The sequence below is a fragment of the Lolium perenne genome, chromosome 4 (assembly GCF_019359855.2).
Source record: "Lolium perenne isolate Kyuss_39 chromosome 4, Kyuss_2.0, whole genome shotgun sequence".
NCBI lineage: Eukaryota > Viridiplantae > Streptophyta > Magnoliopsida > Poales > Poaceae > Lolium > Lolium perenne.
This window is the reverse complement of record NC_067247.2, coordinates 119,052,814-119,078,423: the sequence shown is the minus strand read 5'-3', so window position 1 is coordinate 119,078,423 and position 25,610 is coordinate 119,052,814. Positions and strand designations below refer to the sequence as shown.

The following is a 25,610-nucleotide window of genomic DNA, read 5'->3' as shown; positions in this document are numbered from 1 at the left end:
AGAGGCGGCTGTGTCTCTTCGCGATTGTCCCCAGCACCTTAGGTTTTCGGGTAGAAGAAGTACGCGAAGGAGAGGCGGCCGAAGGGGGCTGTGGGCCCCCTCCCCACAAGGCGGCGCGGCCAAGGTAGGGCCCGCGCCAGCCTATGGGGGGGCCCATGGCGGCCCTCCTCGGTCCCTCCTTTTGGCTGGCTCCTTCTTCGGGAGAAATAAGAACTTCGGTGTAATTTCCGTTAATTGCTGATCTTCAGAAATATTGCATTCTGACGGTGCTTTTTCCAGCAGAATCCTGACTCCGGTGAGCGATTCTCCAATAATCATGAAACATGCGAAATAGGTGAAATAACATAAGTATCATCTCTAAATATGAAATATATCAATGAATAACAGTAAATTATGATATAAAATAGTGATGCAAAATGGACGTATCAGAGGCAACCCAAGATGTTTTCATATATAGCTTTTATTTTGCATGCTTTCTGTAGAATGTTAGTTTTCTTTTAGTTTACTCTATGATTTTTAAATAAAGTATCAAGTTTTTACCCATTTAAATGTTTAAAGGTGCAAACATAATATGTAGTTGTTGATTTCCGCGCTGCACTTTTTAGTGCATATTTTTTGTGTTTTTTTGGTAACTTCTAAAATCTTGATAAAATCACAGTAGCTGTAACTTTTCACCCTCTATATGCACGTAAATTGGCTAAATTTTACGAGGTGTCTAAGTCGTGCCAAACAATCATTTTTGTTGCAGTAAGTCAGCGGCACATGTGGCTAATGCGCCATCAAACTATACCCACTCTCTTAGGAAGCCTATCATAAGTCAGCGGAAGCAAAGTAAGGCAAGCAGAAGTGGGACAAAAGTAATGAAAGCGCGAACGGGAAACAAGTTCCCTAGCTCGGAGAACGGAAAACCCAAACGTTGACCCCGCTCCACGTGATTTCCGAAGCAGAAAGATACAAGGGCATACAATCGTACGACATATATAAGGAATAAATAGAAGATTATGAGAGGCTTACTTCCACACTTGGTATGACTGTTGAGAAATTTTTAAATGAGTCAGATTTCCCCAAGGCTGAAGTAGCATGCATATAAATTTGCCCTCGGGGAGCCTCTTGTTAGACCTGAGCATGCCCCGCATCTGGGAACACGAATACGAAGATTGCATGACTGGTACTTGAGAGTATCAAAGGACCAACTCCGAACCATGCTCATGGTGCAAGTTCAAGAAGAGCATTACTTCCGTAAGGACGAGATATGTATTATGCTTGAAGAACTTTTTCAGTTATACAATCATGACGCCCTCGACAAATCTCTCGCCAGTTGCTATTATCTGTAAGTGATTTATTTTTGTTATTAAGTCTCTAGCTCAGCTCGTTCATTGCGTGTAATTATCCTTACTATATTTTTCTGTACGCTATGCAGAATGAAGATTCAAGAATGCAAAAGACGGAGAATCTATGAAATTGGGTTCATTGACCCAAATACCATTCATTGGCCTACGATACAAAACCACACAAATGACATAGAGGAAAACTTGCTAAGGTTTTTAGTTGAACACAATGAAAGATCAGAAATACTATTTCCTTGCAACTTACCGTGAGTGTTATTGTCTTGTACACATTCTTTTTGTGCGTACTCGTTGTTTAGTGTAATTGATGAGTTATGCATGCCTGTGTATATAAACGTGTGTAGCTTTTACTGGATTCTGCTAAGCATTGAAGTTGACAACGGAAGAGTTTTTGTCATGGACACATTAGCAAAGAGCCTGAGTTATACGAGAGCGTCATTCATATGCTCCGATGGTAATTTCAAGAATTATTGCAATATATAAGCCTCTTTCATTCATTTCCTCATATCAAGTAACTAATAACTCATTTATTCATTTTATTTGCCAGCTAGGGTTTGGAAAAAGTTCATCAAGAAGATTCCCGACGAATGGAAACTGGTGCTGCGTTTTACACGGAAGCATGTAAGTAGTACTACGTCCGCGCATCTCTTTAATTCTAATTTCAATACCATTATCATGCTTGACTATTATTTGATTGTATTCTATTCTGGTAAGGTGGTTGAGGTAGGCAGAGGAGACTAATTTATGTGCGTACTATGTTTACGAGTATATCTGCATGACGACAACTGAGCGGTCCACGGCTGCTTTCCTCTAAGTACGTAAACAATATTCACAATTTTGTTGAGCTTCATTCATAATTTCTTTTTATGATGATTTGATACATATTCACACAACTCATATATTCATATCGATCTCCTTCTTTTAAAGAACGATCACATGCAGGACCAGCTCCTATTGAAGGACCGCCTACGAGCAATTCAAGTGGAATTGGAGGGATTTCTGGTTGACGAGGTCATATCTCCATCCGAAGAATTCCATTGGCACCCTTCGATCTATATCTTGGAGTCTTTGGTTGAGCTCCACCATTGTTCTTCCTCTCTAGTTCGTTCATAACTTTTGTTGCTTTGGGTTGTATTTGAGAGAGAAGGATTTGAGCACTTCTCTTTGTGTTCTTGTTTTGCATTGTTGCATATAGTGTTGAGCTCTCCATTACAACTAGATAGAAACTATGCCATATTGTATATATTTGTATGCTCGATCGTAACAGAAATTGTATTATATATGCATCAAGGTGTACATTATGTAGTAGCATTTAAAATGAAAAATAATTGGTTGGAGAACACAAAATGAAAATGGAAAACACAAACTGAAGGGGCTAAACCCTAAACCCTAGGGCCTCCTTTAGTCCTGGTTGGTGTTACCAACCGGGACTAAAAGGCGTCTTTAGTCCCGTTTTCATAGTCCCGGTTCTAAAACCGGTACTAAAAGCCCTTACGAACCGGGACGAAATGCCTGTTTTCTACTAGTGAACTCAAATATTAAAAGGATTCAAAAATTAGAATTATGGTTTAAAAGTTACGGAGATTTGAAATTTTAAATCTAATATAATAGCGTGGTATTGGAGGAATCTAAGTGACACACAATTTTTAGAATAAGGAGGAGCGAGAAGGTGAGCGCATGCAGGAACAAACCCATTTCTCCGGATATGTTCACTTATCATATACTACACAAATAATTTGCCATGGAAAAAAACTTGTGTTAGTTGAAGGATATAATGGTGGTAGGATATTTCAGATTTTAGGAAGCATGATAAGTCGAACCTCTGTGAAGTTTCGTAACACGACAGCATACTCTAATGTTGTTGCTTGATGCATCACGCGCCAATCGTTTGGGAGTCTATACTACTAGTTCCAATCTTGTGGATCTCAAGGACCCAGAAGATAATTAACCCGATAATTGTGCAGCAACTAGAAATTATATATAGTGCGATAGGAGGCAGACAAAGGCAGTGACATGAAAAATATAGCAGATCGAGAGATGGACTCACTCCAGCACTAGAGTGCCATGCAACGATACACTCCAACATCATGCGTATGCAGACTGGACCTAACCAACGCGCATTAACAGATCTTGAAGCCGGGACGTCAGCACCTCCACGACCGCGACCAGCCAAGTTCCCCACCGCACACCGCCGCGTCGTCCCCTCCGTCGTGCTTCTGTCGTCGCAGAAGCACGGCGTCGACGACGTGCAGGACGAGGGGGGCCTCCGACGACGAGATCGTCTTCGTGACCGTGGCCTGGCCGTCCCGGGGCCACGTCGGCCCTAGCCACAGCCTGATGCTGTCGCCCCTGTCGCGGACGAGGACGGTCTGCTGCGTCTCGTTGTCAGCGACGGCCAGCGTGCGCAACGCCACCCAGGCGAAGGGCGCGAGCTGCACCCGGTCGTAGCGGGCCGCCACTCCGTGGTCCAGCAGCACGTTGGCCCGGACGCCGTCGGCGAGTGCGCGGAACATGGGCTCGAAGGCGTCGACGGCCTTGTCGTCGGGGCAGAAGAGGGTGAGCCCTCCGACGCCCGCTACGAGGCGCTGCTGGAAGACGTCGCTGACGTTCGGCGTCGCGGCGACCAGGGCCGCGAACCTCCCGCAGCCGCTCGTGGACATGATGTCCATGAGCTGCCCCTGCGGCGAAGCGTCGGACGCGTGACCACGGTCCGAGTCGGGGGTGCCTGGGAGCTCGAGATGGGGGAGGAGGAGGATAGCCCCATAGTCGCCGCTGGCGGTGGCTACGGATGCGGTGAGCAGAAGGCCGAGCAGAAAGGGTGTCGCCATCGCAGGCAAAGCCGGAGCGATCTGCGAGAGGATCAGTGGAGTTAGGAACGAGTGTAGGTAGGTGGCCGTGAGGGGATGGGGCAATTTTATGCACAGATCGATACGAGCTAAGTGCAACTGCGATGAAGGGAGTGGGGAGGGAGAGACGTGTCGATCGACTAGCGGTGCCACTGTCACTCCCACGACGGGAAAGTTCAAAACAAATCTTGAATTTATACTGAGAAACAAAACTAAATGGAATCATCAACTTCTCATCTCGAAATTGAAACTGCTCTGTCTATTTAAACCCTTGACGTCTTTGAGTTTGGATCTTGTTCACGCGGCAAGTCATACCAAGAAGGAAATAGCACAAAATTATATGGGTAATTAGCTACCCTCACTTACGTACATGGCCCACCTGTTGTATTCATATTCACCCTCTTCTGACACCCAATCTCCTCGCACCAATCTCCCCAAGTCGATGTCGTCATGTGTCCCATGCTTCCTCCGAAACTCTAGTGGGTTCAGCCAACATTGTATGGTGCACGAAATTAAATGTGGTTAGAGACTAAACTGGTTAAAGAAGTGAAATACTAGTAGTAATTTTGAAAATAATAGAAAAAAAGAGGGAGTGGAAAAAAATTAGACAAAAAATTGAATGAAAAAAAATCCCCGTGGAGGACCTTTAATCCCAACCCTGGCGCACACCCGCAGTCCACGTGGAGAGCCTTTAGTCCCAATTCGTAACGCAACCGGGACTAAAGAGGGAGGCTTTAGTCCCGATTCCGTAGTCCCAGTTGCAAAACCGGAACTAAAGGCCCTTACCAACCGGGACTGAATCCCCTTTTCTACTAGTGTCGCCTTCTAGGTATCTGAACCGGGCGCAGCGAAGCACGCCTTTGGACGCCAGGTGCTCGACTCGCCTCCTTGGTGTCGTCCCACGCCGCGAGGTGATTACGTGCATGCGGCGCAGTCTCGGCTTCTGGTTAGGTGCTCTACTCTGGTGCTCGAGTTCCTCATCGCTGCTAGCAACATTACCCGTGGAGATTTGGGAACATGTTCTTACAAGGGTGAAAACCCAAGGGCCTTAACTGCTTGCGTCTGGCAATGACCTTGTTGGAGGCAATGTTTTGCTCGCTAGGGTTTGTGGGGGGCATCCATAGCCGCCATCGGCGCGAGCGGCCCGGGAGCAGCGTGGGAGGAAACCTCCTCCTAGCTTTGTTTCGATGAATAAGGCGCATCACTCCATCCATTAGCTATGGTCTATCAGCACTAAACTGGCACCTATGCACGTTGTGTGAGGTAAAAAAAAAGTTGACATCGTACGTGTTTGCATCCTCTAGCATCTACATATTTTCTGTGGTCACATTCATTTGATTGCACATGCATGTGCACTGCTGTTATATACGGCAATCATGCTTTAATTTTAGATGGAGACACATGAGGCTTGAAGATATAGTGGGGGTCGGGTGTTTCTGCGTCTGAGTGTGATACACCTCTGATCTGTGTGTTGCTTTTACAAAACTTTAGCTTATACGTATTCATCATTGACGGTTTGGAAGTACTAGGTGTGTTTTCTATCAACATGAAGAAACTACTAAACACCTTTTCTTTCGGTATCGTTTTGCGAGATCTATATATAGTCAATCATCCAAGTAGCGTCTAGCTTGTAGCCTTCGACTAGTGTCGCCAATGTCATTTGCAATTGGCTTCATGGTATCGATTCAAGGTTTAAGTTGCTACTGAGGGTGGGGGCGCTTGCAGTTATCTGAGCGCTTTGGCTAAATAGAAATGATAAGATTTTTAACAACAAAAATTGTACTATTTTGCAGGTTGTCTACAGATGTACAGGTATTCTCCGTTCGTGGTTACCTTTTCAGCGAGTGGAGAACCGAGACCTGTTTACGGAGGTCTGTACACGGTTGGAGGCTGCGGTGAGGGATACTTTTTCCCTACATGGGTGGTACCATAGTCTACGGATTGAAGCCCCACCCACATCTTAGGCGTCTTATGATTCATCGCTCCGATATGTATTTCGCCTAGTTTCTGTTTTCAGACTTTTGACTCGAGACATATGAACGGTTGTGTGCATCCTGATTATGCAGAGGCAGGATGTAATTGCTTCCCAAAGTAATAAAACATCCGTTATCGAAAAATCATTGACGGTTTGGACAGATTACTGCTCAGGGAGTACTTTCCCGGCAGAGCTAAACTCGGCTATCCCTTGGAGGTTACATTGTGCGCATCCACGTACCAAGTGCGCGTTTTGGTAGCCTGCAACTAATTTCTGCACCACTAGGGCAGTGGAAAGGAGCCTCCTGCGCGTCCAAGACGGGCCATGGGCCAAAAAAAAGTCACGTTGTTTGGTGGCCTGCACAGAGTTTTTTTGGCCCCGTCAAGATTTGGGCCCTGCCCGTTTGGTAGGTCAGTTTTTAGGCCTTGTAGTAATCCCAGAACAGCGCCAGTACTGTTTGGTTGCAACTCATAATCCGGTTCTGCTTACCTCTTTCTTTCAGTGGTGAGGTTACCAGCGATCAGCAACACAAGAACACAATTATAGATGACAGAGAACTTAGGTGATCATAGACGACACAAGTTCACGACACAACATTTTGCAGACACGATCATAGTTCTGGACACGGCAGACAGGATCATAGTTCAACACACTAGACACGAACAGGAACTAGACACGACATGTTAACAGGTTAGCTTCAGACATGATGCTCGGAGACGATACACCTGGTGTCATCGCCATGGTACGGTCACCTGCTCACCACGTCAGTGCAGGTGTGGTCGAAGATGACCACACTGTACTCGAAGTAGGACACCTTCCTGAAGGTGAGGAACTGGCATGCCTTGAGCTGATGTGCGACGGTGAAGGCTGTCCATCCATGGTCGATGAATGCGTCATTGGCTTCTCTCCTCGTAGTCATCCTCCAGTTGCATCCGGTGTTGGTGGTGACGATGATGTTGGAAGGAATTTCTCTGAACCACTTGACGAAAGCTTTAGGGATCATGAGCCGGCCGAAGGTGGGCTTGAAGATGATGCGGAGGAAGTGGTCCAGCCCTGCCTCCTCATGGAAGTGGCCGACCTTAGCCGGCCTTCCACGACGCTTTTTCGCCGGTCCCTCGCCGGGAACCTCAGCAGGTGACCCAAGCATGATCTTCTCCGTCTGCTAGAAGAACACAAGCCATTAGAGGTGTGCCTTCTCACAGGTAGTTTAGATGAAAACAGACATTGATAACATTAGTAAGGCCTCATACATTTGCTCACACGGCAGGCATAGGGAGCGGCCACAAACTAAGTGTAGTGTGCAACGACTGTGCCACACATGACTAAGTTTGATGCCACCACCTAGCCTTCCATTGTGCCTTTGTTGAATCATTGGCCAATACACTAGACAAATCAAAACGAGGCCTCATATGTAGGATCACATGGCAGGCAAAGGGATTGTCCGCAAACTAAGTCTATTGTGCCAGTAATATGACACACATGACTAAGTTTGAGGGCAGCACCCTGCCTTCCGTTGTGCCATAGTTAAATCATTGGCCAATACAGAACTGAAGAAGGAGAAACATGCAAAGCAGGGTATCAGAGGCCTCATACAATGAGGACATATGGAGGAGATGTTTGACTAGAACCAATGGCATGGTCATGTTAAGTCATGTCATAGGTTCTGATCAATCATATCCTCATACTATGATCCCAGGTTATAATCATTGGCCTAGTTCAATCAAGAAACAACACACGTAGCAGTTCAAATTGAGTACATTACGAGTGGCATTTAGGGTACATAACAAATTCTACTTAGGCCAATTACAAATTCTCGTACAGTACATCTACAACACATTCATCAGTCGTCACAAGTAGCCTTGATCATCTTGAGCTTGTCCTTGATTGCAAAGTTCACTTGAAGCAGATCGTATTTGTCATACTCTAGCTTTCTCTTCTCGGCCTCCAAAGCCTTTTTTTTGGCCTCCCATTCCTGTTTCTTAGCCCTCATCACTTGTGCTTGTGTTCTCTGCAGATTCTTCAGCATGGCAATTTCGTTCTTCAAGTCTTTCTACTCCTCTTGCGTCTGAACAAACTAGTGCGACTGAGCTTAATCTTTCACACAACAATCACAACATGCTAAACCCGAAAACAAAAAACCCTTCCCCTCTATGCATGCATAGTTAAATCTGGCAGTTTCACCAATCCAAAGCCCGGTCTATGAAGGATCTGTCGTGATTGAAGATATTAGAGTAACAGATCTAAGCAAATCGAGACCGTAAACAGCAAGAACTGAACAAGAACAGCAAGCAATGGCAAGGAACATGTTCCAAACATCAATCCAAACCAATGGAAACCCTAGCAGATAATGTGCATGTCGTCGCCAATGCCCGAGAATGGCATGTTTTGGCAGAACGAGTACGAAGGTGAGAAGGAGAGGTCGTTACCGCCATTGTTCCGGCTGAGGACGAGCTCCAGGTCGCGGGCGAACTCGAGATGCCTATGAAGACTGCGGAGCAGGTTCCGGCCGATGTCGCGGTGCTTCTCGCTGACGTCTCCTCTGGTACCGGTGCTCCTCCGTGCAGCGGTCCGATGGATTGGTCGGCGGGAGGGGAACCGCCGGCTGATGTGACAGTTTGGGGAGGTGAGAGTGCGGTCGCGAGTGAGAGGGAGGAAAGGGGAGCGGTGAGGCTAATTATGGTGCGTGTTCCCGAAGGGCGCGGCGTTTCCGCCTCCCTTCCCCATGCGTGTAGCCTTCTGGCCGCAACGGGCCTGGCCCGGAGAAACTGCCATTCCGGATGTTCCTCCAGGGCCTGTCCCAGAGGTGCTTTGAGAACCGTGCGATGCAACAACGCGAGTCGGCCCAGGCATCCAAACGGTCCAAAAATTGCTGGCCCGATGCGAGCCAAGGTCCATCCAGGCTAACAAACGCGCCCCAAGTGAGTATCCAATGGTACACAACACCGAAAGTCCATAGAGTTGTTGTTTCATCCGCACGGTGAGCACATCTCTTTTCTCTTACTCCCTCCGTCCACAAATAATTGTACATGTAGATTTTTCAAGTTAAATTATGAAGTGGAGTGAAAAACACTTTGGAAAGATTCATCTTTCCTCTTCAATTCTTTCAGCTTCAATGAGCTAAGTGCATGTAGAAAATAATGAGAACATGTGCTCAATTTTATTGGATTTGATTTCCGTGCGATGAGAGAGAATCAATTAAACTGCATTAGAAAGATAAGAGTACACTATTTTGTGGATAAATTTTAGAGCTATATATCCACTTATTTGAGAGGAGTATGTTGTGACTTTAATTGCCTCCTACACTCCGAAAATATGCAGTGGCCAGTGGGATATGGATACTCATGAATCCTATAAATTGTTTGTCCTAAAATTCATATTTCTAGCACTTCAAAAAATTAAAAACAATATTAGCAAGTTGAGAACGCATGTATGTATAAAGGTGAAAATTTTCATACCCAAATTCGAAAATATGTAATTTAGATAAAAATCACAAGTTTCAAATGAACCGTCGAAATCTCCTTCCGAAATTTACGTAAGTTAGTAGTCCGATAACTATATAACTTAGTATGGAAGTAAGTTTAAAGGAGTTCAGGAGTACCCATATCTAAAATATTTTCTTTACCTACACCCACCTACAAAAGACGCCCAAGATTCATCCAGTAGTGTTATATGGCCTCTACGGATCGTACTCCGTCCATTTAATATAAGTGTTTCAACTTTTTCTACATACTAGACAAGAATAAGATACTTATTTTGTAGGACAGTATAAGTTTTGTACTATTTCAATGCTTATGATTTTTCTATTACTACTGCTTCATACTTCCTACAAGGATTATGAGACCGCTCGCACTACTGTGAAAGGGAAAAAAAAAAGTAGAATACGTTCTTCAGATCTCTCAAACGCTACACTTTCTTGTTCAGGACGACAAGAAAGCAGAGAGCAGAAAGCAAAAATGTTGCAGATTTATAGACGGGGAGATTCATGGACGCGCACACAAGACAATTAGATGGCTAGCTTGAAGAAATATGCAAACGAGAAGCACTAGAGACATTAGATATTTCTCAGTGGTCACAGGACTGCAGGAGCCCATCGAGCAGCAGAACTCACTCACACACACTCAACGCCGACGCCGATACCTAGGGACTAAGACGTCAGTAATGTACCGGAACAGCACCACCGCCCCGCCCGGGACAACAAAGCAGTGCAGCCAGAAGCAGCGCACAAAGTCAAGGAGATCACCGCACGCCGACGCCTCGTCCCTTCCATCAGGCTCCTGTCGTCGCACAAGCACGCCGTCGACGACGTACAGTACGAGGGGGGCCTCCGACGACGAGATCGTCTTCGTCACCGTCGCCTGGCCGACCCGGGGCCACGTCGGCCCTAGCCACAGCCTGATGCTGTCGCCCATGTCGCGGACGAGGACGGTCGTGTTGTCGGCGACGGCCAGCGTGGGCACCGCCACCCATTCGAAGGGCGCGAGCTGCGCCCGGACGTAGCGGGCCGCCGCTCCGTGCTGCAGCAGCACGTTTGCCTGGACGCCGTCGGCGAGTGCACGGAACGTGGGCTCGAAGGCGTCCACGGCCTTGTCGTCGGGGCAGAAGAGAGTGAGCCCTCCGCCGCCAGCTACGAGGCGCTGCTGGAAGACGTCGCTGACGTTCGGCGTCGCGGCGACGAGGGCCGCGAACCTCCCGCAGCCGCTCGTGGACATGATGTCCATGAGCACCTGCGGCGGCGCCGGCGCGTCGGACGCGTGAGCACGGGCCAAGTCGGGGGTGCCTGGTAGCTCGAGATGAGGAAGAGCTCTTGCCCCGCCGTCGCCGCCGGCGGTGACTACGCACGCGATGAGCAGAAGGCCGAGCAGGAAGGGTGCTGCCTGTAAGCCAAGTAAACTTGGCGTGCACGATGATGCACTTGTTGAGTCCGTGTACAACACGTAGCTGACTAGGTTATGGATTCCCAAACCTACCTTGTACATTGTATGATCTATGTATAAATACATGCACCCCGGCACCACGTTTTGGTGTCCGGCAATCGTTCAATCTCTTTCAGATTACATGGTATCAGATTTCCACGCTCAAAGAAGCTAGATCCGATCCTCTCGGCGAGTTCCTCTGTTCTTTCCGATCTCGTCGTCGTCCTTCCGTTCAACTACGTCCGCCCCTTCTTCCGCCATGGTCGAGACTGAAGCCGAGCGCTTGGCACGCGAGGAGCGCGAGCGTCAGGCCGCACTCGACAAGGGGAAAGACACAGCTCCTCCTTCCTCCCTTCCATCCCAGGCTGTCAACGTTGCCTCCATCCGCACGCATGTTCCTATCGTGCTCAGCCTGAACGACTCCAACTACGGACTCTGGCGCGAGCTCTTCCTCACCACGCTCGGCAAGTACGAGTTGACTGCTCATGTCACCGGTGGCTCTTCCGGCACCGTTGACACCAATTGGACCCGCGACGACTTCACAGTCAAGTCTTGGCTGTATGGCTCCATCTCCACCGAGCTTCTCACCATGGTGGCCTCCTCCTCGTCTTCGGCAGCAACCATATGGACTGCTCTCGAGAATCTTTTTCGTGACAACAAGAAAGCACGCGCCATCCACCTCGAGGCAGAGTTCCGCGGGCTGCCACAAGGGAGCATGTCTGTCTCCGAGTACTGCGCGCAGTTGAAGTCCCTCGCCGACGCGCTCGCCGACGTCGACCAGCCGGTCACCGACGACACACTGGTGCTCACCCTGCTCAACGGCCTCCACGACGACTACTCGGCGCTCCGTTCCTTCATCCCGCTCCAGACACCCTTCCCGTCCTTCTTGCAAGTGCGTTCGTCTCTCATCCTCGAGGAGAAAAGCAAGAAAAAGAAGAGCTCCGTCTCCGCCATGGTGTCCTCTGTCTCCACAGACTCTACTGCTCGCGGTGATCGCAGCTCTGACCGTGCTCCTGATCGCCCTCACAACAACAACAACAACCGCGCCCCTGGTGGTGGTGGTGGCAACCAGGGCGGCGGAGGTGGTCGTGGCTACTATAACGGTGGCGGTGGTCGTGGCCGCGGGAGGAACCGTGGCCGTGGTTACCAAGGAGGAGGCAACAACAACAATTATCAAGGCAATGGTGGGGGTCGCTACCAGCAGCAGCCATGGAACGCGCCCAATCCCCTTGCCGGCTACTTTCAAGCATGGTCTCCGTGGTCGAGCCCGTGGCGTCCCTCCAATGGTCCTGGCGTTCTTGGCGCACGTCCGCCGCAGCAGCCTCAAGCCTTCCACGCCTACAACCAGTACCAGCCGCAGCAACCTGCTCCCCCACAGTGGGATCAGGCCTCCTTCATCTCGGCGCTCAACAACTATCAGCCGTCCTCCCACGGCACGGACTGGTACATGGACACAGGAGCATCCGCCCACATGACACCTGAGAACGGTATACTCACTCCCTCGCCTTCTCCATTATCGCTTCCCTATGTCACTTTTGGCAATGGTTCTTCTCTTCCCGTATCATCTGTTGGCTCCTATGCTCTCCCAACACCGTCAAAACCACTTCGTTTGTCCAATGTTCTCGTTGTTCCCTCTCTTATCAAAAGCCTACTCTCTGTCCGTCGACTTGTTTCTGATAACAGTGTTACAATTGAATTTGACAAATTTGGTTTTTCCATAAAGGACATTCGAACCAGGAGGGAGATCCTTCGGTGCAATAGTTCCGGCGACCTCTACACCATCCATCTGAAGTCATCTCCTTCAGCACAAGCCTTCATCGCCACCGCCGACCTTTGGCATCATCGTCTTGGGCATCCAGGGCATCAAACTTTATCAAGTCTTCAATCTAGGCGTCTTATTTCGTGTGTTAAGTCTTTGTCATCTTCAGTGTGTCGTGCTTGTCAGCTTGGTCGTCATATACGACAACCTTTTGTACCATCTATTTCTCGTACCAAGAGTGCTTTTGAACTTATTCATTGTGATGTTTGGACGTCTCCTATACTTAGCAAATCTGGTTTTAAGTACTATCTTATTATTGTCGATGACTTTACACACTATTTTTGGACTTTTCCCCTTCGTTGAAAGTCCGAGGTCGCCAGCCTACTCCTCTCCTTTCATGCCTATGCTGATACACAATTTTCTTGCAAAATCAAAGCTATCCAATGTGACAATGGACGTGAGTTTGACAACTCCCAAATACGGACCTTTCTTCTTTCTCGTGGCATTCATCTCCGTTTGTCATGTCCGTATACATCGCAACAGAATGGTAAAGCTGAACGGGCTATTCGCACGGTCAATGATGTTGTCCGTACCTTACTCTTCCATGCCCACATGCCCAATTTCTTTTGGGCCGAAGCACTCCATGTCGCCACACATCTTATAAATATTCGACCGTCCAAAGCAATTGAAAATCGCCTACCTTTTGAGCTCTTATTCAAAACCGCCCCCCCTTTTCATGATCTTCGTGTTTTTGGTTGCCTCTGCTACCCTAACATTGCTTCTACGACACCTTATAAGCTCGCTCCCCGCTCTGTTCCATGTGTCTATCTTGGCGTCTCTCCAAACCATAGGGGTCACCGGTGTTTTGACCCAGTTGCAGACCGTGTCTATATTTCTCGACATGTTATTTTTGACGAGCATGTATTTCCCTACTCTCAAACCAAGCCAGCTGCACCTTCCTATCTGGATTTTCTTCTGGATTTGGAGATCACCTCGTCGCCTTGCGCAGCAGTCCAACCAGCTTTGCATGGTCCTGTGCAGCCTAGCTCTGTTCATGCACCAGCCACGGAAGCTTCTCAGCAGGCAACATCCCCAGCAGTGCAAACCACTACGCATGCACCAGCTGCGCAACCAACCCGGTCTGCTCCTTCTGCTGCTCCTGTACGTACACATCAGATGCATACGCGCACTCGCACCGGGACTCCGATCGTTCCACGTGAACGACTCAATCTCTCTGCCGAGGTGTCCCCTATCTCACCACTTCCCACATCCTACAAACATGCTCTTCAAGATCCTAATTGGAAAGCTGCCATGCTTGATGAATATCAGGCTCTTATTCGCAACCGGACGTGGCGTCTTGTTCCCCGACCTTCCGATGCAAATGTGATTACTGGGAAGTGGGTTTTTCGACACAAATTTCATCCCGACGGTTCGTTGTCTCGATATAAAGCTCGGTGGGTGGTACGTGGTTTTTCCCAGCAGGCAGGCATTGATTATTCAGAGACTTTTAGTCCGGTCGTTAAACCGGCTACAATTCGTGTTGTTCTTACGCTTGCTGCTCGTTCTTCTTGGCCTATTCATCAGCTCGACGTGAAGAATGCTTTTCTTCATGGCTCTCTTGCCGAGACTGTCTTTTGCCAGCAACCACAAGGTTTTGTTGATGCCTCTAATCCCACTCACGTTTGTCGCCTCGCAAAATCTTTATATGGTCTTAAACAAGCGCCCCGTGCATGGTATAGCCGGGTTTCTACCTTCGCGTCTTCCTTGGGGTTTGTCCCGTCCCGATCTGATGTTTCTCTGTTCATCTACAAGTCTGGTTCTTCTATTGCCTACCTCTTACTTTATGTAGATGATATAATTCTCACAGCTTCGAGTCCATCCCTTCTCCAATCTATTATCCGTTCTCTTGCAAATGAATTTGCTCTTTCGGATCTTGGTCCCTTGCACCATTTTCTTGGTATTTCCGTGAGCCATACTTCTCAGGGCATGTTTCTATCTCAGCGCGCCTATGCTGAAGATCTCTTGGAGCGTGCGGGCATGGACTCATGTAATCCATGCATTACTCCTCTCGACACTCGAGCAAAACTGGATGCAACTACGGGTCCTATTGTGGCCGACCCCTCTTACTATAGGAGCTTGGCAGGTGCTCTTCAGTACTTGACGCTTACACGCCCGGATTTATCACATGCGGTTCAGCAGGTTTGCCTTCATATGCATCAGCCCCGAGAGCCTCACATGCAGCTTGTTCGCCGCATTCTTCGCTATGTCAAGGGAACACTGGGTTTTGGTTTGCAGCTTCATGCTTCTCCATCGATTACATTGACCGCTTACTCTGATGCGGATTGGGCCGGATGTCCTGATACACGGAGATCTACATCCGGGTATTGTATATTTTTGGGTGACAGTCTTGTTTCTTGGTCTTCGAAGCGTCAACCTACGGTTTCACGTTCGTCAGCGGAAGCCGAGTACAGAGCAGTCGCTAATGCTGTTGCTGAATCTTGCTGGTTGCGACAACTCCTCTTCGAGCTTCATCATCCTGTGACCAAGGCGACTGTTATTTATTGTGACAATGTCAGTGCATGTTATATGTCAGCTAACCCTGTTCAGCATCGTCGGACTAAGCACATCGAAATTGATTTGCATTTTGTCCGGGAAAAAGTGCAGCTTGGAAGCGTTCGAGTTCTTCACGTTCCATCTGCTCATCAGTATGCGGATATCTTCACAAAAGGACTCCCTAGTAGTTTGTTTACTGAGTTCCGAAACAGCCTCAGTGTCTGTGACGCTGTGGCTGAGGGGGGATGTAAGCCAAGTAAACTTGGCGTGCACGATGATGCACTTGTTGAGTCCGTGTACAACACGTAGCTGACTAGGTTATGGATTCCCAAACCTACCTTGTACATTGTATGATCTATGTATAAATACATGCACCCCGGCACCACGTTTTGGTGTCCGGCAATCGTTCAATCTCTTTCAGATTACACTGCCATCGCAAGCAAAGCCGGAGCGATTTCCGAGAGGATCGCAGTGAAGGTAGGTGGCCGTGAGGGGATTTATGGACGGAGAAGGCAAGCAACTGCGACGATCTAAAGAGAATAGGGAGAGAGAGAGGAGTGTAATGGCTGGAACCGGCCTATACGTGTCGACACGCCAATGTCACTCACACCGCTCGAAAGAAATTACCGAACATGAAATGATCAACAAATGCCAAGCAGAGAAAAATCTACTAGAACTGAAAATGCTCTATAGTTTTACTCCATCCGTTAATTGAGGGTGATAAGCACAAAACTGGCACCTACTGATGCAACCCCACGCGTGTCTGCATCTACATATATGTTATTGGTCATCAATTCATCAATGATTTGCTTGAACATGTATGTGCACCTAGGACACGTACGGCTTGCGCCCGATTTGCGTCTCGCTGCGCCGGTGAGGTGAAACGTTATGCTCGTTTCATACGAGCTCTACGCCAGAAAAAACTTGCTATTTAGTAGCGCACGAAGCCATTTTCTGCACCAGATAGGAAAGGAAGTTCCAATTGTTTGGGTACCCGCACAGGCGCAGCACACACCTTGTTTGGTTGCAGATATGAGCATTTGTGTTAACCCCTTTCATTTGAGTGGTGAGGTTACCCATTAATGCTAACTGAATAACTACACTTTCAGCAACATTATGTTCATCAGAAGGTGTTGTTGATACACATCAGGTACCCTACTAGGTGATGCATCACGAGTAAAGCAGCTATATTTTATGATGCATCACAGGTTCGTCACACGAAAGGTTAGTATATACAACCTCGAACAGGTTCATCATTACAGATCAAGAATAGGGTTGAAGCAAGTCCTAGCTAATGGAGGGATACGAGACCAACTCCCAAAATATGCATGAACTCTTCAGCAGATCATGACCATCGTCGAGAGGATGATGAAGAACGGAGCAGAAAACTGCTTGCGTAGCCAGGACCTCCTCTCCAATGTTTGTGGCTCACTACGCATCATACTATTCTTTGTTGTCTGCAATGAAGTTGAGTGCCCTGACTAGCATGTTTGGTTGGTACAGCTGGTTCTTGCAGAAAAACCGGGGCGTGAAGTTTGTCTTCATTTGAGCATAGTTCGTACTCACGATGCCTCAGGTAGCGCTGCAATCCAAAAGTAACAAGTGTTAAGGCGGATGACTATGACAAACTATAAGATCAATAAATGAACTCCATGAAGCTTATTACCTTCAAGTACTCTTCCAACCTCTCGTCATCACCAAGATAGAAGAAGCAACCATGTTCGCTCCACTTGAGAGTGTGATCGGATTTGATCTTACTTATGACGCTCCACTTCGTCCTCCACTTTTTCATGTGGTTATAGACCTGAAGAGTGCTCACATGTATGTCAGCGAATGCAAGAACATCATCAGCTACCTTCTTCATCCGTGCCTCCTTGAATCCCAGGTTAAAGCAGACACATGTATTGACGAGATCAACCAAGCGGTTGCGCACAAACTAGGACATCTTTGGTTGCCAAACCATGGCACGTTTTTGTGCAAACAGGAAAGCATAAGCATTGACAGATGGAGTAGAAAGATCTGCGTCTAGGACATGTATGGTAGCTCGATTTGCGTCTCACTGCACCGGTGAAGTGGAACGTCATGCGTGTTCCATACGAGCTCTGGGCAGCGCACAAAGCCATTTTCTGCACTAGATAGGAAAGACAGTCTCCATTGTTTGGGTGTCCGCATAGGCACAACGCACACCTTGTTTGGTTGCAGACATGAGCATGTTGTGGTAACCTCTTTTTTTTCAAGAACCCACAACGAAGTGCACGTCATTGTATTAAGCTGACAAGAAAACGTCATGGAATGGCTACAACACCACACATACCTTTCAGCTTACAACGCACTCCTACAACAACGACACAATCGCCTTGCCCAACCTCAACCCAAGAATGGCGAGGAGGCAGGGCACAGAAGCCCCAGACCGCGTCACAGCCAACGCCCAACAGCCACCACAACACGACCACCAACCCAAGTTGCCTAGACCAACGTACCACTACATGCGCCTAGAAGATGAAGCGAGCAAGTGGCAGGGTGTGGCTGAACTTGGAAATGAGCCGACTGGAGAGTGTTGGCGATGGCGTACATTGCGCCCCGGGGACTCACACCTTGAGCAGTAGCCAACACCGGCAAGGCCACCACCTCTGAGTGCCAGATTGGGACACTCCTCGCAGCCAAAGCAGCGCCTTCAAGAAGGGAAACGACGTGGTAGCGCCGCCGCTGCCCGGTCTGACATGCAGACCTAGGGTTTCCCCTAGCGTCGAGGGGAAGAACAGCCAGACCCAAGAACATGCCTCCAAGGAGGAAAATGGCGCCCGCAGACGTCACCGTGGTCAGCATCGGATGCACCGAGCAAGGTTTTCACCTGGGCCAAAGACCGCCCCCCGGCGAGACGGAGACGAGCCAAAAGATGCCGGCCTGAACCACCACCACGGGAAGCAGAAACTAGCCGACGGAGGAGAGCGAAGCCCACCAAAGACCCACCGCAGCAGCCACCCAACACGAACTAGGGACGAGACCGAGATGGTCTGATCTAGGGCGTTAGGTCGCTGCCGCCACCGGAGGAACTCTGGCCACCACCACCGTCGGAGGAGGACCGCCCTGAGGCCAGCCCTCCGCAGATGCAAAGCCGAACCGGCGCGACCAGAGGGAATGGCCCGCACGAGCCCATCTGAGCCCGCGTGCACACGTGCGCCGCCGTTGCAGCAAGCTGCCTCGCCCCACCGCCGCCACGCCTCGTCTGCTTCGCATCGCCGGCTGCACATAGCCTCCGGACCCCAGCAGGGAGGCCTCCCTCCAAGCCGCCGAACTGGGAACCGAGAGGGACTAGGTCCCCCCTTCACCGGCGTCGCATGGCTTTGCCTGGCGACTGCCTTGGACGGCGACGAGGAGAGGGAGGAGGGGTGGCGGCGGCTGGGAGCTAGGGTTCACCCCCTAGTCGCCCGGAGGAGGCGATGCGAGGGGCGAGGAGAGCTGACTTCCATTTGAGTGGTGAGGTTACCCAGCAGTGCAAACTAAATAACAACACATAAAGCAACATTATGTTGATCAAAATGTGATGTTGATACAAATCAAGTAACCTACTAGGCGATGCATCACGAGTAAAGCAGCTATACTTTGTGATGCATCATAAGTTCATCACACGAAAGGTTATTATATACCACCTCGAACAAGGTCATCATTACAGACCGAGAATAGGGTTGAAGCAAGTCCTACCTAATGGAGGGATACGAGACCAACTCCCATAATATGCATGAACTCTTCAGCAGATCATGACCATCGTCGAGAGGATGATGAACAACGAAGCAGAAACACTAAGAAGCAAACTGCTTGCGTAGCCAGGTCCTCCTCTTCAATGGCTGCGGCTCACTACAAAGCATACTATTCTTTGTTGTCTGCAATGAAGTTGAGTGCCCTGACTAGCAAGTTTGGTTGGTACAACTGGTTCTTGCAGTCAAACCAGGGCGTGAAGTTTGTCTTTATTTGAGCATAGTTCGTGATCAGGTTTTTGACGTACTCACGATGTCTTAGGTAGCGCTGCAATCCAGAAGAACAAGTGTTAAGGCTGATGACTATGACATACTATAAGATCAATGAAGGAACTCCATGAAGCTTATTACCTTCAGGTACTCTTCCAACCTCTCGTCATCACCAAGATAGAAGCAACAATCATGTTCTCTCCACTGGAGAGTGTGATCGGATTTGATCTTGCTTATGACGCTCCACTTTGTCCTCCACTTTCTGATGTGGTTGTAGACCTAAAGAGTGCTCACATGTATGCTAGCGAATGTGTTTTTTGTGGAGAAGCGGAAACTATTCAACACCTTTTCTTTGAGTGTCCTTTAGCTAAGCTTCTTTGGCCCATAGTTAATTTCACATATGATCTTCCACCTCCAACCAATACTACTAATATGTTCGGTAATTGGTTGAATGGAGTAGATAGACAATCTAAAGCTTTTATCTGGATTGGGGTCTCTGCCTTATGTTGGTCTATATGGAGGGTCAGAAATGATATTATCTTTAACAAAAAAACAATCTTTTCATTTCTTGCAGGTTATCCATATGGTGTCTCATTGGGTCCAGCTTTGGGCCCTCTTGTCGCCGGAGGGACAGCGGGATGCCATGGTTTCTGGATGCACACGACTCCAGATGGTCGCTCAGGATATTGGTGCCACGCTGGCTGGCGTCATGCTAGGAGACTACTTTGATGTGTACTCAGAGTAGTTTATGCTTTTTTCGCTGATTAATTTTTGTATCAAGTCTTTACGATGCTTGAGTTGTAACACAATATTGAATTTGAATCTTTATAATAAATGGTCGTGTGTATCATCATGATGCAGAAGCCGGGGTCATATCCTCATTTTGAAAAAAAAAATGTATGACAGCGAATGCAAGAACATCATTAGCCTTCATCCGTGCCTCCTTGAATCACAGGTTAAAGCAGACGCATGTATTGATGAGCTCAACCAAGCGGTTGGGCACAAACTCGCACATCTTTGGTTTCCAAACCATGGCACGTTTCTGTGCAAACAGGAAAGCATAAGCATTGACAGATGGAGTAGAAAGATCAGGGGAGCCCACTGGTATGATTGTCTACATGAAAAATACCAGATGAACATAGCTAAGTATTAGCACATCAATGAACTACCATATTGATTAGCACATCAATGAAAACCAGATAAGAAAGAGCGTCCTTACAGTCAAAGAATCCACATGCAGCACCGAGGTCGGGGAAGCAGGAGACCCTAGCGCAGAAGCAGGCATCACAACCGTCCCCATGATAGATTCAGATCCAACCTCGACAACCGTCCCCGTGGTAGAGTAAGATCCAACCACGATCGGCGATGAAGGAATGGCCTACAATGGAGGCTCTCAGATCTCCATGTGTACCCGCAAGTTCTAGATCTAAAGCTAGGGTTTGCAAAAGCTTATAATAATCGGAGTGATCGATGCAGAGGAAGAACACGACAAGCCGTGGCCAGTTGCCGCCGCCACAGCAAACGTCGCCGCCACCAGCCTCGCCGACCTTGCGGGTGAGGACCAGTCGGTCATATCGCTAGATCCTGAAGGGTGGATGAGCCCGAAATGGGAGGAATGGGGGATTTGGAATTGGCGGTGAGAGAGCCGTCCCTATATACGGTGGAGAAATTTTGAGGGCGGTGACCGAATTAATCCCGCCGATTTTTCGCCGTTCCGCGGGAGCTCGCGCCATCTCCCATCGGTGTCTTTGCGGGACGAGGGTGGCTCGCTGAAAATGGCCAATTCGGGCCTTTCTCCTGGGCCTGGCCCATCGATGATTTAAGAACTGTGCGATGTAACAACGCGGGAAAGCGCAGAAAACCAAACAGGCCAAAAAAAAAACTACAACCCATATGAGCCAGAGGTCTTTCAAGATACCAAACGCGCCCCTAGTTTCTCTCCACTCGCGCCACTGGTAAGGACCTTGCTATATAAGGCAAGCATCCTTTAATTTTGGAGGGAGACACATGCCAATTGAAGGAGACAGTGGGGGTTGGTGCATCTCCGTGTGTGACCCCATTGATTTGTGTGTTCCTCTTACAAAACTTTAGCTTGTCCTGTATAGTCAAGAAACACTTCCACGTTGTCCCGTGGAGATTAGAGAAAGTTTTTACAAGTGGGGTTCACGTGTTAGTGTTAGTGTTAGTGAGAGCAGATTGTAATCCCAGTCGGGCAGTTCCAGAGTTTAAAATAGACCGGAATCAACAAGTTTAGAGTGCCAATGTCAGCAATTACGAGCTGATGGTTCCATTTATCTTTTGCCTACAAGTTTAATATTCGTTTTTGGATTTTTTTCCCCAACACAAGGCAAAATTAGTTAGCAGTATAATGGATCCTCCTAGGAGCCTCCACAGCAATTTGGACTCGTCAACCGTCCGATCTATCCAGTAAAAGGTCCAGATCTCTTGGCCGTCCTGCTGCGCGTCTCGGCCTCTTTTTACTCGCGACCCGCACATCACTTCTCGCAAAATATTTATGGGCCGCTACTCTCCAGACCGAGCTAGAAGCTTTCCCGTGATTTGGGCTGAAATGGGTTTTCATGCGGCCCGTTTATTAATTGGGCCTGTTCAATGTGCAAGGCTGGCACCACGCGCGGCTTATGTGAATCTGGCTCCTCCTGTTCCTACATTAACCATGGTGGCGCGTGAGAATGAAATGATTGCGCTGCCGTTTCTTCGTGCAATGAATCACCTAGAAGGTGAGCCGACGCTGCCTTCCAATCCCTTTTCCTTCAGGGTGTAGAGTGCGGCTTCATCTTCTCCTTACTTGTTGCAAAAGACTGCTTGATGAATTTCCCTGATTCTATCTATTAGGACCAGAGGCGTGCTAATCCTTATGATTCTTTGGTGATTGTCCCAGCGATCGATGTTGGTGGCGGCGACTACATGGCGACAACAACGACAGGGGATGAGGCGGAGGCGACACCGTTAGCGGCTCGAGAACCAAAGAACGGGGATTAGGAGGTGGCACCCGGGTAGATGGGTCAGGGCGAGGCTCACAGCTCGTCACGACATCACTCGCCGTCGTCCACGACTAACAGGTCGGCCTGCTGCTCGACCCCATCATTCCTTATTCTGTTTCGTTGCAGGCCGATGCCCTCTTCAACACTGTCATCGTTCAGTGCATCCGCGTAACAGTCCATCAATGCTTTGCAATCTGCACTCTCTTTTTAGCAGAAATAAACAATTCTCTATTCATGAGTTTCCATTACAGAGAGAAATTACCAATTCTGAATCCTTGTTACGCACAGCCCTGATGTGTTTTTTTTTTCTTTCATGTTTCAGATTCAGATGATACACTAACGGTAGTTGAGGAATTAACATCTACTCTATATGTGGCATCATAATGTTGCAGCCACTGTTGATTTTTGGGAGTATCAGACCCAATTATTATCATGGATATATCTCTGAAATTTAACAACAATTATCCAAGGCTTGGTGAACGGTTTGGGCTGGATGGTAATTGATGAGAAATCAAACAAATACTTCTCATATTTTCCTTTCAGATACATCAAATGGTACAGTTTCACTTTTTATCCACTAACAGGGTTTGCATCTGGACTGCGGTAGTGGTGTTCCTTGGGTTAATGCTTGATGCTACAATTGCTTTAAAATATTTACAGGGTTTCGCAGTGGATTTGCTTGGAATGTAATTTCAGTTCTGTTCATGTAAGACGTTATCATGAATAACTACGGCTATAACCTTTGTCGCCTTATTATTGTGATGGGTTTTCGCCTTTACATTAGAGTTGTTTGATGAAAATCCATCGACGGTGATGTGCAAATATGATTCCAGTATCCGCCATTCCTTGGAAATTCTCTCCTAAGGTAATTTAACCATCATGATTTTTTTTGTCAATGTTAATCCTTGTTTGTCACAAGTAAATGTTGCCTTTTGATATTGTGATCTTCCTTTTGACTTCATTGATGTCTATCAGATAGGACACAGGAGGGACAAGATCAGAAGAACCTTGTCACCCATCTTACTCACAGTGATGGCAAAGAAGACAGAATATGGAACTGATCTGGTTAGATGCTCCACTTGATGAATACATACATAGAAATGTCACTTCACAGTTGCTTTAGTGATATTGCATCCATGGATCTGTATATACTATATACGCATCAATTGTTAGTAATTGGCTATCAATTAATTTCTTTGGTTGATCTAGCTCGCTTGCATGATAGTGATCTGCTCGGTCTATCTGAATTAACATTATGAAGCTCCCATTGCGAGTTTTCTGAACCATTTTCATTAGAATATTTTTCTAGACACTAGCGAAGCTACAGGAAAATGTAGGCTACCAATGTATATGATTTTTTGCAAAATCATGGGCGGACCATGGACCTGTTCGTCCCCTGTGTAGCTTTGCTCCTAAATACATCATATTGTTAGATTTTAGGGAACACTAGAGCTTGGAGCAAGTCCACCAAAATCAATAGACTCCCTCTTGCTTTGGATAGGCATACTTTCACATCGAATCAAATACTTCCCTCAAGATTTAATTCCGAGGAGCTCTTGCCACCTACTCAGTATATTTGACTATACATCAAGCTGGATTTCCCATTCATATTGCAGAACTGAATTTGAAATTCAACGGAAGAAGGGGCATGGTTTGATTTATTGGCTTCATTGGAATGTGGAGGCCTGAATGATTCAGATCCACTTATACTCTGCCAGTTGGCTGTATTACTGAAGTTACTCTGTAGACTAAATAGACTACGGGGGACTCAATATGCTCTTGATACAAGCCGAATTCTTGCCCATGTATTTGATCACTCCGGGTGGCACAAGATATCTAAGCAAGGCATTTGGTAGAAATAGTAATGCTAAGCTGGATCGGCAATATATAATGTTGTTGTTTCTCTCTGTATGTCATTTGCAACATCATGTTTTATTTATTCGAAATGATTAAAGATTGAAGTTTGTTGTGCTATTTTGGAAAGTTTCAAATCATACCACTGCAAGATTTTTGTAGATGTGATCATCCTCAAATGATCAGTTACGTCGCTTGAGATGAATTAAAGTAGTATGAATCTAAAAATTGTTGATGTCCATTTGTCGTATGCTTCTCAAAAGCATCAGTGCATCACAACACGAAGTTAAAGATTAATTATTCTTTTCAGTTGTTTAGCATACAGTCATGCACAGTTAACCAAAGTTAGATAGGTTTATCTAAAAGCTGGGTGTAGAAAGTCTGGAAGTTAATCCATGAGATATGTTTCTATTTGCCAATTCAGAACGTTTTTTTTTTCCAATTCTGCAAGATAGCACCATTTGTATTGTGATTGAATAGGCTGAGCATATTTTTTTACATTACGAATAGTTAATGATGTTTGTAACAATAACTTATTCTTCACTTGGTTTGAGACATAGAGTTATTAACTTAAATATGCAATTGCACAGAAAGTAGCTCAAGCATTTTTGCCTTTGTTGACTATCAAAAATTTAGCATCTGCATCATGACCTGTTGTGCCACTAATTTAGTTCAAAGGTTTACATCAATGGTTGATACATTGTATGAACCTTTTGGCAGCTATTTGAATGTTTTTTTATATAAACTACAATTTTGTTTGTCTCTTCGCTTGTATCTACGTAGGCAATTACAAGATGCGTCATTTTGCGAAGAACTTGAAAACAAAGCTATGTTGATCTGCTTATTTCACATTATGTGTTTGCCAGCAGCTAAACTTATTATATTATCTAGATTCAAATCCTGTGTGTAATTTGTTTATGTTTGAATGGAGCTAGCTATACCTAAATTTAGTGCATTTTCCTTTTCTGCTTCCGGAATCTTTTCAACATAGTTTAGCCAACGAATCACAATGTACATATATTTCTAGATATAACATCTCAATATTCCGAATTTAATATTTTCTTGAACACAACGGGCGCAGCAACGCGCGCCTTTATAGTCTAGTAAATCATGAAGCACAACCAGTGTCTATCTTCGGAAATTAGCGGAACGTGAAATGATCAACAAATGCCAACAAAAACAAAGATGTCTAGAACGGACAATGCGCTCTAATTTTACTCCATCCTTTAGCTATGGTCGGTCAGCACTAAACTGACATCGATGCAACCCCACGTCGACGTCGTGTCTGCATCCCCAGCATCTACATATGTTCTGTGGCCATCATTCATTTGCTTGCACATGAATGTTTACCTAGCTGCTCTCCACTCGCCAGTGCTACGCTGCTATATACGGCAAGC

At 47.1% G+C, this 25,610-nt stretch overlaps 1 protein-coding gene and 1 long non-coding RNA gene across 2 annotated transcripts; both read left to right on the top strand.

Moving 5' to 3' along the window:
• Window positions 1-11,048: 11,048 nt before the first annotated feature.
• On the top strand, window positions 11,049-13,884 carry LOC127293738 (uncharacterized). Its single transcript, XM_051323383.2, has 2 exons — window positions 11,049-12,567; window positions 12,804-13,884. The coding sequence occupies exons 1-2, from the start codon at window positions 11,340-11,342 to the stop codon at window positions 12,839-12,841; spliced, it is 1,266 nt and encodes a 421-aa protein (XP_051179343.1). The 5' UTR covers window positions 11,049-11,339; the 3' UTR covers window positions 12,842-13,884.
• An 8,337-nt stretch (window positions 13,885-22,221) lies between these two features.
• Window positions 22,222-23,504, top strand: LOC127348585 (uncharacterized). Its single transcript, XR_007879832.2, has 3 exons — window positions 22,222-22,437; window positions 22,682-23,224; window positions 23,335-23,504. It is a non-coding gene; the product is annotated as an uncharacterized lncRNA (long non-coding RNA).
• The last annotated feature ends 2,106 nt before the right edge of the window (window positions 23,505-25,610 follow it).

Excerpts from the sequence above, each read along its gene's own strand:
- LOC127293738 (XM_051323383.2), top strand. The coding sequence starts at position 11,340 with ATGGTCGAGACTGAAGCCGAGCGCTTGGCACGCGAGGAGCGCGAGCGT. Across the intron at positions 12,568-12,803 it reads CCACATGACACCTGAGAACG|GACATTCGAACCAGGAGGGA; the intron begins GTATACTCACTC and ends TTTTCCATAAAG.